General features: G+C 51.1%; 1 protein-coding gene across 3 annotated transcripts; it reads left to right on the forward strand.

Annotated features, from left to right (window-relative positions):
* The first annotated feature begins 7 nt into the window (after nucleotides 1–7).
* LOC102755603 (pentatricopeptide repeat-containing protein 1, mitochondrial) lies at nucleotides 8–16,415 on the forward strand. Of its 3 annotated transcripts, XR_435228.2 has the most exons (10): nucleotides 8–394; nucleotides 3,251–3,749; nucleotides 5,449–5,589; nucleotides 8,089–8,307; nucleotides 9,453–9,554; nucleotides 11,475–12,182; nucleotides 13,376–13,492; nucleotides 14,211–14,393; nucleotides 15,653–15,796; nucleotides 16,100–16,179. XR_435228.2 is itself a non-coding variant. In XM_006755025.2 (9 exons), exons 2-9 carry the CDS (start codon nucleotides 3,273–3,275, stop codon nucleotides 16,280–16,282), a joined length of 2,130 nt encoding a protein of 709 aa, XP_006755088.1. In that variant the 5' UTR covers nucleotides 8–394; nucleotides 3,251–3,272; the 3' UTR covers nucleotides 16,283–16,415. The 3 variants fall into 3 exon arrangements, 2 of the variants coding, with proteins under 2 accessions (XP_006755088.1, XP_015412883.1); XM_006755025.2 differs by lacking the exon at nucleotides 15,653–15,796 and having other exon boundaries at nucleotides 16,100–16,415; XM_015557397.1 differs by lacking the exons at nucleotides 8–394; nucleotides 15,653–15,796 and having other exon boundaries at nucleotides 2,934–3,749; nucleotides 16,100–16,415.
* Nucleotides 16,416–16,604: the final 189 nt, after the last annotated feature.

Here is a 16,604-nt window from a genome sequence, read left to right on the forward strand (position 1 = left end):
TGCGCGGCGCTGAGAGGCGAGGCGGGGGCGCGGATCCCCGCGGGGTCGACGCGGACGCCTGGCGCGCGTTCCTCGGGCGGGACTCGGAGCGAGTTCCTATTTGACCCTCACTGGAGCCCGGGATCTGGACCGGAACAGGCCCGGTTGAGCCGGGGGCGTCCGGCGAGGAAACCGGGTATCAAAAGGCCCGCGTGGAGGGGTCGGGGTGGCCTGCGGCCCCGGGGAGTGTCGGGTCGACAGCGGCGGCGTATCTCTAACTCAGGTATTCGTCTGGCAGGGTCATGGACTTGGGCTGGAAGAAAATTACACCTTCATCGTCTCTGCGGGAAGCAGCGTTTCCTTCCCTGACGGTCGTGTGGTGTCAGCAGTGACCAAAACCGAGTCGTGGTGTCAGGTGGGGACGAGTGGAAATGACAGTGTCTGCAGCTACCACCTGCAAGCTATTTCCATCACCGCTCTTTGACATCACAGGGTCTTGTTATTTAGTATGTTGAAAAGAAGCATATATACTACTACAGATAAGTTTGTTTGTAAAACATGTCATACCTATTTCAATATATTTTTTGTAAACCCATATATTTCATTTAATGCAGGTAAACACTTTATTTAATGTGGCTGTTTGAAAATTTAGAATTACATATGTGTTCACATTTTTAAAAATATATTTTATTGATTTTTTACAGAGAGGAAGGGAGAGAGAGAGAGAGTTAGAAACATCGATGAGAAACATCGATCAGCTGCCTCCTGCACACTCCCTACTGGAGATATGCCCGCAACCAAGGTACATGCCCTTGACCGGAATCGAACCTGGGACCCTCTCAGGGGTCCTCAAACTTTTTAAACAGGGGGCCAGTTCACTGTCCCTCAGACCGTTGGAGGGCCGGACTATAGTTTAAAAAAAAAACTATGAACAAATTCCTATGCACACTGCACATATCTTATTTTGAAGTAAAAAAACAAATGTTTTCGGCAGGGCCCGCGGGCCGTAGTTTGAGGACCCCTATCCACTCAGCCAAACGGGTTAGGGCTTCACAGTTGTTTTTATTGAGTTTCAGGCCTCAGCAGACACGGAATGATAAAGGTCCTCTGCACTGGTGTCACTAGGGTGCTGGTCAAGAGAGGTTGTCCGATTTGACCCTCACAGGAGCCGGGGACCCCAGGGGGACAGGCCAGAGGGGCAGTGAGTGCGGCCGCCAAGGTTGAGCTGGGGGCTCAAAGCCAGCCCAGTTGGGAAGCTGACCAGGCCCGCCCACAGCTCTGCTGCAGGGCCCCCAGCAAGTCCCTCCCCGCCCTGGGCCTCAGTTATGAATCTGTTCAATCTGCCACCACCTCTGACGTCTTTCCAATGATCATCTGATATAACTAGACCTGAACATTTTTTCATGCTGGTTATTTTGATACTCTTTATGAAAGAGTTTCAAGTATGAAGAGCAGAACCTCTAGCCTAGCACTGTCCAATAACAATATAGTGTGAGCGCATATGTAATTTTAAATGTCCAAGTAGCCACATTAAAGAAAACAAAAAGAAACTGTGAAATTACTGTTAACATTTCTTTAGCCCAGTGCATCGAAAAGATTAACATTTCATCTTGTAAAATAATTGTGTGTTTTACATTTTTTTGGTACAAAGTCTTTGAAATCTGGTGTGTATTTTATACCTCTAGCTCATCTTCATTCAGATTAGCCATGTTTCATGTGTTCAGTAGCCACATGTGGCCAGTGGCTACCATATTGGACAGCACTTTTGTCCACAACTAGCCCATCTGTCCACAACTTTTTGCAGAAAAGAAGTGCTTGAATTATCTTTCCTGGGCATAGGCCCAAAATACCAACATTCCCCCCCACCCCCCAAGAATAAATGATAGCTGTAATTTTTGAACATTTATTAAATGCTAGACATTGTGCTAAAAACACCTCATTTAATCTTTATAACCTTGTGGTAAGGTGAGTGGGATTATCCCCATCTTGCAGCTGAAGAAGTTGAGGCACAGAAAGGTCAAGTAATGGTTACAGTCACACAACTCTGTTCAGGTCTCAAACTCAGCTCTCATTTCCGCACCTGTGCTCTTAGATCATCTCCATATAAAAGGCTGATATGCTAAGTGTCCCACCATCTGGGTAATGACATCACGTAGCAGCGCCCGGCTTCCTCTCCCTAGCGACTAGCCTCCTTGCAGTTTCTTCAGCCCAGGAACACGGCTTGCTTTATAGCCAGGTGCAAACATTTCACACTTTAACCAAATGTCTGTGAAGCATTTTCCCATGCTTCATCTCTTTTGATCCTCACAGAAGTCCTAGAGGAGGTAGATAGGAGACTCGGTGGGATCCTATTTTCTTTTCATTAGCCAGAAAACAGAGTTTTAGAAAGCTTAGAAACTTGATCTGACTGAAAAGAAGAAATGGTGGACCTTGAAAATGACTTCAGGTTTTCTCACTGTGCAGAATATAGTCAAACACTGCTGCAGTTAAATATTTTACACTTTGTTCTCCCTGCGTGATCTACAATAGTAATCTGCTTTGTGTTGATATTTACTGCTGTGTTGCTGACAATTACCTGAAAGAAGTTGGGGTGCTTCACTGGGCTGGAAAAAGTTTAGCTACATCAGAAAGCAGGTCTAATTAAGTAAGTTTATATACTAGCGGCCCGATGCATGAAATTCATGCAAGGGTCTTGGCCCCCTGCTGCTGCTGCAGATGCCTTGGCTCCCTACGCTGCTGCGGCCACCTCTGCCTCAGCCCCCGCCTTTGGGCTTCGTCCAGTAGGTCGTCTTGTCTAATTAGCATATTACACTTTTATTATAGATATAAAGCTCTTGCTGGCGCCAGTCACATGCGTGTGTTTCCATCTGTCATTGTCGATCGTGACACTTCTATTATGGAGAAAGGGCAAATAGCGATATTATAATATTTATTCAAACTAATTTCCTTTCAATGTGCATGAATTTGTGCACCGGGCCACTGGTAGCCTGATAATATCACTAGCTTATATCTGTTCAGTGCCTACTGTGCCAAAACTGTGTTGCATGCTATGTAACTGAGACCTCATTCAAGATGCTGTGGGTGACGATATCGTTAACCCCAGTTTACAGGTGAGGAGACTGATGCCAGAGCAGGACTCATGGATGGTTGTTTGGCAGAACCTAGGCTTTCTAACCTCAGGGTTCATGCTTGTGACCACTTCTCTGTCTTCTTTCTGCCTTTTTGGGTTATGAACCTGAGTTGACTTCATTGTTTTTCTGACCTATGCCAGGCCCTGGAGGTAAAAGCCAGAGATGGACCTGGTGAGACTTGCCCGGCTCTTCTCCAGCCCCCGCCCCCTGGGACTGTCCATCTTGCAACACCTTGACCCTCTCAGAGCCAGGTGGGCAGGAGGTAGGGAAGGGCCTGCGTGGCTGAGGTCCATGGGGCTGACTGGGCCAATACCAGCAGCCTTCAGCAGCTCCCTCTCTCAGCTGCCCCTCAGCCAGGGGAGCCAGAAGAACATTCGCAGCCTCAGCTCTGACCCACGCCAGCCCAGCCCCATGGCCACCCAGGAGGAAGAGGAGGAAGAGAGTTTTGGGACTCTCTCCGATAAATACTCCTCCCGGAGAATGTTCCGCAAATCGACGGCCCAGCTGTATAACCTACGGCTCAGGGAGCAAGATGAAGAAGATGATGAACGGGAGCTGGAGCCCAAATCATGGCGGGGCCGAAGAAACACCCCTTACTGGTACTTCTTTCAGTGCAAGCGCCTGATCAAGGAAGGAAAGGTGAGGGACCTTTGGGTTCTGCCGCTCCTGGCTCTTACATCCCTGGTAGCTCAGTTTTGTGTGTGAGGGCCTGCCTTACCTTTTCAGTCCTAAAGGTGTGGGTGCTCAGGGCTCTTTTCTCCTGTTTTCGCTCACCCTGGATGCTGTACCAGGTGACCCCTCCTCACTGCAGCCTGTCCTTCCCGTGGGCTCCTGATCTGTGTATCCAGCTACCTCCTCAGCTTCTCCCTTACACTTACTCACACTGCCCTGAAATTTTCATTCCCAACCTTGTTTTCACTACACTTTCTTCATCTCACTAAATACATCTGCCCAGGCAAAATGACTTCAGGTCATTTCTAACTCTTCCTTTTCTCTCACCAGCTGTAATTTCAAAATGTTGCCAATCCTAACACTTCTCACAACATCGCCACTGAACGCCCAGGCCTAGTCTTCTCTTTGCCCCCTTACACCTGTCACAGGTCTCCCCGCCACGCTTCCCATCTCCTGCCTGGATGCCACTCTAACAGAGAGTCATCCTGTTAAAGTAGAAAGCAGTTATTGTTACTCCTCCCTCCAGAACTCCTAATATATTCAGTGACATTGAAGATGTTCACTTTCTTAGGTATCGGCAATGACATTCTGTTTATGTGTGAAGTTCTCTTAGAAGTATGTATCGAAGATTTTATGAATGGAATGATAGGATGTCTAGAATTTGCTTTTAAAAATTCTGTTTATAGGGGGAGTGCAGAGTATAGATGAAACAAGATTGGCCAAACCTTCATCATTGTAGTTAACGCTGTTCTCCATTTTGTGTATTTTTGAAAGTTTTTGAAATGAAAAGTTGAGAAATAAAGAGAAGCAGAGTCCTTACAACGGCTTATGAAGCCTGAAAGATCTGCCACCATCACCCCTTCATCCCTCCCCTTACCTTGCCACCCTCATCCCTCCACTTACCTACTGCAGTCCTCCAGCTCCCAGGCAGACTCCTGCACTGGCTGTTCCCTGATAGCTATGGGGCTCCTTCCCTCACCTCCTTCAGATCTTTACGTACCTGTCACCTCCTGAGGCTCTGCTTGGCTATCGTATCTAAAACTGAACCTCCCACACCCTCTGGCACTTACTGCTTCATTTTTGTTCATAGCATGTGTCACCACTTGACCTACTATATGTTTCTCTTAGTTGTCTCATTTGGTGTCTGTCTTTTCAGACTAGAAGATGAACACCAAGAGGGAGCCCCCTCTTGTTCTCAGCTTTATCCCCAGCAAATAGATCTTGCCTGGCATAGAGGACTCAGTAACTACTGGTTGAATTAATGGATGAAAAAATAAGGAGTAAAGGAGTGAAGCAAGGATTTAAAGGGGAATGGCTTAGGGGTGGGGGTGGGTCAAAGACAGCTGTGGGCCAAGGGAGTTTGTAGTTGGAGGAGGCTGGTCACTCAAGGCTGTCGTTCTGCACCGTCTCAGGAGGCTGTCGGTGGGGTGGAGTTTCACAGGTGGTGGGCGTCCAGCGGGCTTTCCCTCCTGGCTACACAAAGCTCCCATGCTGCAGAGCACAGGGGCCAAGAGGCTGGTGGCAGTGGCCCAGGACGGTGTTTAGCTCTTGGGCAGGCCTGGTCTTGGGCTCAGGGAGGGACCCACAATCTCAAACTCCCTCCCTCTGCTGAGGGTCTCTGAGGCCACCCTGAACCCCCTTCATTGTTCCCTTCTTCCTCCCCCAGCTGGCTGAGGCCCTGGACCTGTTTGAGAGGCAGATGCTGAAGGAGGAGCGACTCCAGCCCCTTGAGTGCAACTACACGGTGCTGATTGGGGGCTGTGGGCGGGCTGGCTACCTGAAGAAGGCTTTCCAGCTCTACAACGATGTGAGTGGGGGCAAAGGGGTGGCAGGGGCAAGACTCTAAAGAGCATGGGTTTAGGGACCAAAAAGAGCTGGATGCTGATCCTGAATGAGTCACCTGCTAGCACAGGACTCTGGGCAGTTGATTTAACCTCTCGGCCTCAGGCCCATCATCTGTAAATGGAGATGATCTTGGATAATTACAGGAGATCACATGGGAAGTCCTCCAGCATCTGCCTGGCCACAGAGGCCCCACCGATCCTCTTCTTTTTCCATTTCCCAGTTTGTTTGTGTTCCTTTTCTCTCGTCCCTATCTTCACACGCCCACCCCCACCACACACACACACACACACGCGCACACGCACACGCGTGCACCTTTCTTTCAAAATTGGTTCCTTTTTTATTTTTTCAGAGTTGGTCCTTTGAACAAGGGCTTTTATTCTCTTAGAACATGACTTTACTTCACATTCACCCTCCTCTGGGGTGTATCGTATTTGTTATTCTCAGAACCGAGAAACTGTTTCCTTTGTGAGTCAGGAAAGAGCAGTGGACTCTAGCAGCAGTGATCCCATCTTCTTCTGCATCCAGAAGCTGGGACATCCCTTACTCCAGCAAGGACTCTTGGGAGCCTTAGTCTTGTCGTTTGGAACACTCCTACTCCAGGCCTGATCACCTCCAGGGGGAGCAAGGGGGAGGAATTATACTTACAAATGATAAAGTGACATATTCTTTAAAAGACCTGATTAAATGTCTTGGCATAGAAAAACCACAGGCTGGCTGCCCTGATCACCTAGCCAGCAGAAAAGCACTCAGGTACTAAGTGAAGGGGGTGGGGTGGGAGCACATTTATTGTGGCTCTTGGTTAAGAGTCCTTAGCAGCACTTACACTTAGAGGATCCTTAAGTGACTTCCCACACAGCACCTCCTCAGAGAAGCCCAGGCCATTCTATTTAACCTTAGCTATTTTTTATTACTTTTCTGCTGCCCACCCCCCATAATCATTTTATTTTAGAATAATTGTAGATTTATAGAAAAGTTGCAAAGATAATATAGAAATTTCTCACATACTCCCCCCCCCCCCATGTTAACATCTTACATTAGATGGTACATTTGTCAAAACTAAGAAACCACTGTTAGTTCATAGTTCATTGTTGTTAACTAACTCCAGAACTGTATCTGGATATCACCAGTTTCCCACTGATAACCGTTCTGTTTCTGATCCAATCCAGTTTCCATACTGGCTCCTCCAATCCGTGACATTTCTGAGGTTCCATGTTTCTCCTGGTCATGACAGTTTTGAGTAGTACTGGTCAGGGGGTTTGTAGAATGTCCCTCATTTGAGAATTTGTACATTCTCATGCTGAGACTAGGGTTATGGGTTTGGGGGGAGAATATTGCAGAGGTGACGTGCCCTTCTTATGTAAGGTCTTCACAACATCACCATGACTTACCACAGGAGACATTTGCCGTGGGCACTTGGTGACGTGGTATTTGCCAGGTTTCCCCACCGCGAAGCACTATTTTTCCAGCCTGTTCTGTGGGCGTCCTTCACAGCACTTACTACAGTTGTTGGCTGTTGACTTGTCTGGTGTGTGTCTCACCCTCTGGAGTGTAGGCTCAGTGAGACAGGCTGTATCTGTCCTGGTAACCACTGGTAGCCAGTGCCTGACTCGCAGTAAGTTCTTAGTACACATCTGTCGACAGTGTGAGTACATACCAATTGCTGTCATCCTCGCGTCGGGATCACCGTCTCCATTTTTCAGACGAGGAAGCCGAGGCCTGGAGAGATGGAGTACTTTGTCCAAGGTTACCCCTGGGGTAGGGCTTTTCACACCCCTCCGCAGCAGCTCCTGCCTGTCCTTGTCAGGTGGCCCTTATCTGGGAACAGTGAGCGGTCGACTTTACCAGTTCAGTCACTGGAGGGCTTCATGAGCACAGTGTTGGCCCCAGCCTGGGGTTTGTGACTCCGCAGGGAGTTTGTGTTGTAGTAACATGCTCCTGGCCGCTACTGGTCTGGGGGTCACTCTTCTACCCAACACTTGCAACACCTTTCAAGGTGACAGTATCATTCCTATGTTTTTCAGTGAGGCACTAACGTGCCCACCACTGTTCAGTTAGTCAGCATTGCAGTGGGGCTTTGATTGCTACCTCCCACCCTTTCCCAGAGCAGACCCACCCCAGGCCCCTTAACAGTCAGGGTGACCTGGTTGGCCAGAGGGTGAGAGCATCAGGAAGACCCTGCTTAAAGCACCTCAGGCCAAGGGTGAGCTGATGAGTGCCCTGGGGAGGACCGTTTCTCGTTCGGAGTAACTGGGATGCGGGGTCAGTTTTCAGAGTCCCTGTGGCTGAGTTGGGTTTGGAAAGCCGAGCCCTGATGTGTCTCTCAGCTCTGCCTTCGTGCAGGCCCTGCTCCCAGGCCTGTTTGATGCAGTGATGGAGTCCCCTCTAGTGTCCTTTGGGTGCCTGTCACCTGTGTGTCCAGCTGACCCTAGAGCTGCCTCTAAGTTTCTCCCCATCTCCACAGATGAAAAAGCGGGACCTGGAGCCCTCCGATGCCACCTATACAGCCCTGTTCAATGTCTGCGCCGAGTCCCCCTGGAAGGACTCGGCTCTGCAGAGTGCCCTAAAGCTACGGCAGCAGCTCCAGGCCAGAAACTTCCAGCTCAACTTGAAAACATATCACGCCTTGCTGAAGGTGGCAGCCAAGTGTGCAGATCTTAGGATGTGCCTCGATGTGTTTAAGGTGGGGATGCCCTTCCCCCCTGCCTCCCACTTGGGACCGGTCCCATGCAGCAGGTGTGAGGCTGTGGCCACCTGTGTCCCTCACAGGAAGGTTCAGAGACCAATGAGACAGACCCCGTGCTGGGCTCTGGGGTTCACAGATAAATCTGACGAGACCCTGACCTCAGAGGCCTGGGTCAGACAGGCCCCTAACCCCATGAGGACAGGGGGATCTGTGTCGGACTTGGTGGTGCCACAGGGAGGGTGGCCTCATAGCACTAAAGATGAGTCTGCTCACCGGGGAGGGCCTCCTGCATAGAAGGAGTAGTAGGAGCCCAAGCCCTAGTACCAGGGCGCTGTGAGGCTTCGAGGGAAATGGGTGAGTGGAGGCATGGGAGTGCTGAACATGGGCTTTGACTTGTAGCTTCTTATCTTCCTCAGCAGCCCCATAAGAGGGTTTTCAATTTCCACTTTACAGAGGAGACCAATACAGGGCTTGAGTATGGAAGACGATGAGCGGGTGATAGGTGTGCTTGCTCAGCTTGCCCGGAAGTGGGACAGATGTGAGTTAACACTGAAACAGCCTTATGGGAAGCAGAGAAGGCTCTAGGTCCCCACAATCAAACCTCCGGAGGACCAGGGCAGTGTCAGCGCTCAGCATGCCCTTGGCAGCCTTGTCCTCACACTCTTCCCTCAGGCGTTTTTCACTCTGTTCTTACCTGCTGCCCAGAGTGACCTGACTGCTTTTCCTCACCACACATAGCAAGGTCCCACCTGCCCATTCCAGGTAAGGGGACCTGGTGGACTGTCCAGGCACCGTGTGGTACAGAGCAGCCTTCGGTCAGTCCCTGGGTCGGTTACCTGGAGTGAGCCTGCCCTGCTGGAGAGGCAGAATTATGGGGTTTGCAATTCAGTTTCCAGTACAGGGGCTAAAAGTGACCACTGGGGTGGTCTTTGCAGAGGGGTGCATAGAAGTGATAGGAGCAGCTGGGAAAGAGAGGAAGAGAAGTGCAGGCAGCAGTTGGACAGCTCAGGAGCTGGTTTGAGCCTCTTCACAATGTGCAGACTTGGACCTGCCCCAGGAATGTCTGTCCTGAGCCAGACCCAGTGGGCGGGTCTGGGCTCTGCCACAGGTTCCCAACAGGAACGCCTCATTCCCTCCCCTAGGAAATTGTTCATAAAGGACATGCGGTCACAGAGGAGACCTTCAGTTACTTGCTCGTGGGCTGCATCCAGGACAAGAAGACAGGCTTCCGATATGCCTTGCAGGTCTGTCCCTCCTGACTCTGCCTTCGTGCCTTTCCTGCCCCCACCACCCACACTCTGTGCCCTTGTGTCTGGTGCAAATGATGATCCTTTGTGCATTTCTTGAGCTCCTGTTACTGCCCTGGGCTGGGTGTTTTATGTTTGCCATGTTTTGGTCTTCCCAGAGCACAGTGCTCACTTGCCCCACCTCATTTTACAGATGGCAGGGAGAGGAGCCCTAGGAAGCGGTGGTGGCATGGCTGCTGAGAGTGAGGGCACAGCCAGCTCATGGTCTCCTACTAGCTCAGCGGCCTTCTGTGCAGCCGGTCTGCATCTACCAAGCTTATGGTCCGTGCAGCACATCACCTGGGGTACTTGCTCAACCATGTCTCACAGCCACCCCCTCAGCCTCTCTGCAGGGGAACCCAGGAGTTGCATGAAGTTCTGGGAGAGTCTCACAGACATCAGTGTTGAGACATGCTGCTCTAATCCCAGGAAGAACTGGGTAGGCAGTATTAGCAGTGGTACCACAGCCGTGCTAGCTCCTCCAAGTAGAGAAGGACTGGCAGCTCACCTGGGGCCCTCCTACTTCAAGGGTAGCCCTCAGACCAGCAGCATTAACCTTACCTGGGACTTGCCAGGGTCACAGACATCTCCCCTTCCACCCCCCGAAACAAAACACACACACTGCATCCAGATCAGCATTTCATCAGGATCTCCAGGCAATTGGTCCACACAGAGTTCAAGCCCTAGTGATCTGTGACAGCCTTGGACCAAATGCTTGCCCGTTCCCCGCCAATGCAGACTCGCTGGAAGGAGTGGCCACTGGCCATCCTCTGGCCATCAGCAAGCTTTATAGTGAAAACCAACCGAGGCCTAGGTCTTTCCTCTCCTTGGCCTAGATCTGTTCTAGTTAGAAACAGTCTGTAGTACTAACAGCTATGCACAGTGCCTTGCACTTATTAAACTGCTTGAGCTAGGCACCAGTAGCCTCGTTTTATAGATAAGGAAACTGAGGCTCCTTACGTAACTTGTCTTAGGTCCCACAGCCACTAAGCAGTGGAGCTGGGATTGGAACTGAGGTTCATCTGACTCGAGTCAGAATTCTGGGATAGGGTCTGTGTCCCTGCTGAAACTCACTCTGTCAATGTTCCCTGAGGAGGTGCCTGCCAAGACCCTTGCCCTCCTCAAGACCCTGACTGGTGGATCGCAGCCTTCTTGCTAGATGTGCCCATCTGGGCCTGACCAGCCCCTGCCTCACCTGCACAGGGGTCCCTGATGAGGGCAGAAGTCAGAGCTCTAGGCCCACTGAATGTGGCTTTCACCTGAGCATAAAAAGAGGAGCAAGTGATACCTTGAGCCCATGTGGTGCCCTCTTGGTGTCAGTCACCCAGACATCACAGCTTTTTGGAGAACACACAGCATACTAGACACTGTGCCGTGGGGATGGAAATGATCTCATTGCATGAGGAAATGGGGCTGGCTAGGCCCACAACCTGGCTAAGTCCCCCGCCACCCACACCTGGCTTATGCTCTCAAGTGTGAGAAAGCTGCCTGGGGCAGGGCACACAGTAGGCACTCAGGGAGTGCAGCTGAATCCAATCCTTAAGTTGGCCTAGACTCTTCCATAACCTAGCCTCTCTGGCCATCCACCCCCAAGGGAGTACAGAGGTGGGCAGAGGCCTAGGGAGAAGCCTGTTCCCTGGTACAGGGGCCCTGAGAGAGGGCAGAGGATGAAACAGAACAGTTTGGGGTGGGCTAAAGAGGAAGGGAGTGATAATCCCCTGAAGTTTCCCATAGAATTCCCAGGTTCTTGCCCAGAGCCTGGCGTGGAGTCATACTTAGTCCTTCCTGCACCCGTTGTGTTTGCCAGGTCGTTACTGGCTCAGTGCCTTCTCCCTCCTGAGAGGGAGCATGGAGCTGAGGCTTGTTTCTCCCTGGCAGGTGTGGAGGCAAATGCTGAGTCTGGGGCTCCAGCCAAACCGGCATGGCTACAACCTGCTGTTGGGGGCAGCTCGGGACTGCGGCCTCGGGGACCCAGAAATAGCCTCAGCACTGCTCCTGAGACCCAGGGAAGAGATGGTGCTGCTCCAGCCCCGGGCAGGTGGGCGGCAGGCAAGGAGGAAAGCCCAGGCTGGGACGGTTGACAGCCTGTCAGCCAGGCTGCACGTCGAGACCCTGGAGAGACAGTTGTTTCTGGAACCTTCTCAGACACTTGAAAGGCCTTCAGAGCCTCAGGAGGCCAGAGTCCTCAGCAAGGCCCAGCCTGAGATGGAAACCAGAGTGGACCCTGATCACACTGTGGCCCTTGCCTCTGTGGCCTCAGAGCCGCCTCCCCGGGAGCTGAAGGTTAACCTCCTGACTCTGGGGCCAGTCCCCCCGGCTGTGGTCTCCTTTGGGACCGTGACCACGTCAGCAGACAGGCTGGCTTTGATGGGGGGCCTGGAGGGCTTCCTGGGCAAGATGGCAGAGCACGGACTCCGGCCTGACATCAAAACCCTCACGCTTCTGGCTGAGGTGGTAGATCCTGGTAGCCCCGCAGAGTCCTCACTGCTGACTGTCCTGGACACATACCAGGTGGAGGTCGATGTGACATTCTTCAACACTCTGATGAGGAAGAAGAGCAAGCTGGGTGATCTGGAGGGGGCAAAGGTGAGTGTGGAGGCAGGCGCAGGACTCTGCTCTGGAGCCCTCCTTCCCCCTCCCTCCTCTGACCTTCCGACTGTGGGACTGTCTTCCTTGCCAGGTGTGTCATCCAGTTCCAGAGCCCCTGTTCTGGGCCTGGGCTCTGGTGAAAAGCTGGGAATCGAGTGAGCTACCTTCCCAGCCCTCTTCAAGGAGCTCACAGATTGGTGGCTGGTGGCTCCTGAGTATCCCTACCCTTCAGCCACCCCACCTCACTGACTTCACACTTACTCTACGCTAGATGCTGTTCTAAGAGCTCCATTTTGTTTACTGACACCCTCTTCACTGATGAGGACACTGGGGCCCTCCATTCATATGACGTTTCTATGTGATGCCTTTTTTGGCCAGAGTACTAACCTGGGCACTTGTGCACATCAAAGATGACAAAGACAGCCTCTGCCTTCAGGCTCACAGTGCAGAGTGCACCTTTCTCTAGATAAGCTAGATAGGATAGAGCCCCTCTGTGGAACCTTCTCCGGCTCAGCCAGCACTTACCACACTGTTGTCGGCGTGTCCCACCCTGGAACACAGGACCATGAGCCCCTAAGGCCTCTGGTACTCCATGGACATTGAAAGCCCAAGTGCAGGGATGGATGGCCAACAGAGTAGAGGGGGACAGGAGTATGAAGGGCATTCAGGGAGAAGGGACAGCATATTGGAGACAGGCAATCTAGAATGCAAGGTGTACTTGTGGAACAGCTGAATTCTGGGGAGGTGGCTGGACCAGAAACCTGGGCCCTTGAATAATAATAGGCTGAGGCCAGTGCTCAATGTGGCCAGCAGAGGGAGCCTGAGGCCTTGGAGCAAAGCTCTACCCCTTGGGTCTCCAGCATCTAGCCAAGGGTTTTTTTGTTTTTTGTTTTTTTTTTTAAATATATTTTTTTATTGATTTTTTACAGAGAGGAAGGGAGAGAGATAGAAAGTTAGAAACATCGATGAGAGAGAGACATCGATCAGCTGCCTCCTGCACATCTCCTACTGGGGATGTGCCCGCAACCCAGGTACATGCCCTTGACCGGAATCGAACCCGGGACCTCTGCATGCCGATGCTCTATCCACTGAGCCAAACCGGCCTCGGCTAGCCAAGGGTTTTGACAGACAAAGCTTTTGCCAGGGCTGGTGGGGTACAGCTTATGGTGATGCCATGTCTATTCTGATAGGCGCTGCTGCCAGTCCTGGCAAAGAGGGGAATTGTCCCCAACTTACAGACATTCTGCAATTTGGCCATTGGATGCCGTAGACCACAGGATGGTCTGCAGCTGCTGGCAGACATGAAGGTGAGTGAGCCCGGGCCTGGGCAGGACCCATGGTGCTGAGGTGCACTCTGGGGGTGCTCAGGAAGAAATCTGGGTGGCAGGAAGTGGGGGTCCTCCCAAACCTCCCAGGCCTCTGCAAGGTGTACTTATAGAAAGCTGAATTATGGGGAGCTGGTTGGGTAGAATAAATTGTGGGGGTGGGGGAGGGAGAGTGGGGTCATTCTAGCTTCAAGGGTAGGATGATCATTGGCCCAATTTGGGAGAAAGTAGACCCTGGTGAGCTGCTGCAGGAATGGGCATTGAGAGCAGGGATGTTACAATCTTGAAAGCAGTGGCAGTGGGGTGAGATTGAGGGGTGGGGACAGATCTTGGCCCCAACACTTTGGAGAATAGAGAGCAGGGATGTAGCAGAATTCTTGGGTTGGGGCTCAGGGGGTACAGTAAACCCACAGCCAAGAACTGAGGAGGTGGTCTCCTGCCTGAGTCCGTGATCTCTGAGAGCAATACTCTCTCTCCACGTTCTTCAGGACTGAGGGTAAGGTACTGAGCCCTGTGGGATGGAGCCTCAGAGTGGGGCATCTGTGCTTTCCTTTTGGAGGTCCTGCCCTTCTTGTCCCAGGTCACTAGTCTGCAGAGCAGACTTGACTGGCAGGGTACCTCACCAAGCTGGACATGCTGCAGTGGGCTTTCCTCCAACCATCACCATCATCTCGCTGATTGTATGTCTGTGATGTTCCAGAAATCCCAGCTGACCCCCAACACCCACATCTACAGCACTCTCATCAATGCGGCCCTCAAGAAGCTGGACTACACCTATCTCATCAACATCCTGAAGGACATGAGGCAGAACAGAGTTCCAGTGAATGAAGTCATCATCCGCCAACTGGAGTTTGCAGCCCAGTACCCACCCACCTTTGACCGGGTATGTGCCCCAAGCTCTAATGTGCCCGTTGTCACCTTAGCCAGTGTCACTCCCACCCCTGGTTCTGGCCTTCTGGGATTGGTACTCCCTTGCTTTAAGTTGTCAGTGGCTACCCTTAGGAAAAATCCCAAACTCCTTAGACCACAGCTTGCAAGTCCCTCCTCCACATGGCTTTCATCTCAGGCCACTCTTCCCTTTGTTCACTCTGTCAGTCCAATTGTACTTCTGTCTTTTCTAGATGACACCAGCCTTTTTCCTGCCTCAGGCTTTTTGCATTCTCTCTGCCTTAAATAGACTCCCTCGGCTTTTTCACATAACTGGCTCCAATCTCATTTTGTAGAAAGATCTCAGCTCTTAGAGGATACTCAGCTGACTGCCTCCCTTCCCATTACATAAAGCATTATTTCTTTTCACCATGTTTCACAGCTTATAATTACATGTGTGACTCTCCCCTTCATGAAATTCTAAGCCCCTAGAGGTGGAGACTGTCTCTGCCTTGCTCACCTGGATCCCTGGTGCCTGCCCTCTGCCTGTACCCAATACGGACTGTTGTCAAGTGAAAGGGGGCGGCAGTAGGGCAGTGATAGAATCTGTTCTGTAATGGCCATTTCTGGCTGCCGTTCTGAGGATATCAGAATCTGAGGGTTCAGATTTTAGGCCTACTGAGTCAGACCATGTGCCACAGATTTAGCCTGAGAAGCACCATCCCAATGGGTAGGGAGAAAAGTTGGCAAGGACACACCAAGCTCCACCATGGAGGCATGGGGTCAGGGACAGCTGTGCAGGTGTGATGCTTGAATGCCATTGAAGGCACAGGAAGAATTAGTGATAGCAGGGAATAGTATGCCAGGCAGAGGACATAGCTGTGTGCCTTTGAGCAGTTGGTTTAGTTCTATAAATTTCTGAGTTCTTTATATATTCTGGATACTAGTCTTGTTGGTTGCATGTTGCAGATATCTAGTTAGTAGGTTGTCTCTTCACCCTGTGGTGTAGGGCCCACTAAGGTTCTTCTCAGGTTGTCAGCAGTCCCCAGACTACCTAAGTACTAAAAGCTTATTGTATTGAAATCATATATTCATATTCCCTTATGAGAGTGGGCTTATTTCTGTTTGTGATTGTGAAGGTTTTGCTTTATGTACTTTGATGCTACGTTAGATACATACAGGTTTAGAATTGTTAAATCTTTTGAATCAACCCTTTTATCATCATGTGGTAAGTTTATCTCTGGTACTTTTGTTTTTTGTCTATTCCTCCACCAGCTTTCTTTTGGTATCTGCCTGGTGCATCTCGTTTCCTCCTTTTTTCCCCACCTCTCTGTAGAGGCCACTGCAGCAGTGCTGAGATGACAGTCACCAGGGAGACAGTGGCTGTGCAGAGGTAGAAGCACTCAGCAGACTGTGGAGGTAGAGTTGGTGGGACCTAGCGATTCTAGCTAGGGGCTGGAGTAACATCCTTGGGTATAGGAGAACAACACATATTTAGGAAGGGCTGTTAGCAGATGGGAATCTGGGTCAGCCTTATGGTATAGCAACTTCGCTTTTCAAGAGTATACTCGGGTATTATCAACAGCTTTTGTGCCCTCTCCTTTCCACAGCTTCCCTGAGGCCTGAGCCAGCTGCTGTGGTTTAAGATTAGCTGTAGGCAGCATGCAGTGATTCTAATTGTGGCGCCTCTGAATCCTTGAATTTCATGCTTTTCAATTACAGTACAAAGGGAAAAACACCTACTTGGAGAAGATCGATGGCTTTCGAGCTTATTATAAGCAGTGGCTGAAAATGATGCCAGCAGAGGAAACCCCCCACCCATGGCAGAAGTTCCGAACCAAGCCCACGGGGGACCAAGACACTGTCTCTGAGGCTGATGTGGACAGAGGCCTTGGGGGCAGGTGATGAGGAGGCCCAGGAGGATCTCCATCCAACAAAGTGCACACTGCCTTCACAGTGCTTTGTGGGAACTTCAGGAGTCCCTTTCATATTAAAGACACATGAACATGCTGGTGTAGCCTCAAGGATGCGGACAAGGTCTGGCCAGAGTAAGAATTGCTGCATTTTGTATAAAGACAAATGCTGGGCCCAGGGTGCCTGACTAGTTCACAGCAGATCCCAGCACAGCTTGGGCCACTTTGGCACATCACCTCAGGCCATCTTCACCTGAGAGGTTGTCATCCCCAGGGAGCTTGATCCTGGTCACATGGCACCTATGAGGTGGAGT

This window comes from Myotis davidii, unplaced genomic scaffold (genome assembly GCF_000327345.1).
Source record: "Myotis davidii unplaced genomic scaffold, ASM32734v1 scaffold1593, whole genome shotgun sequence".
Lineage (NCBI taxonomy): Eukaryota > Metazoa > Chordata > Mammalia > Chiroptera > Vespertilionidae > Myotis > Myotis davidii.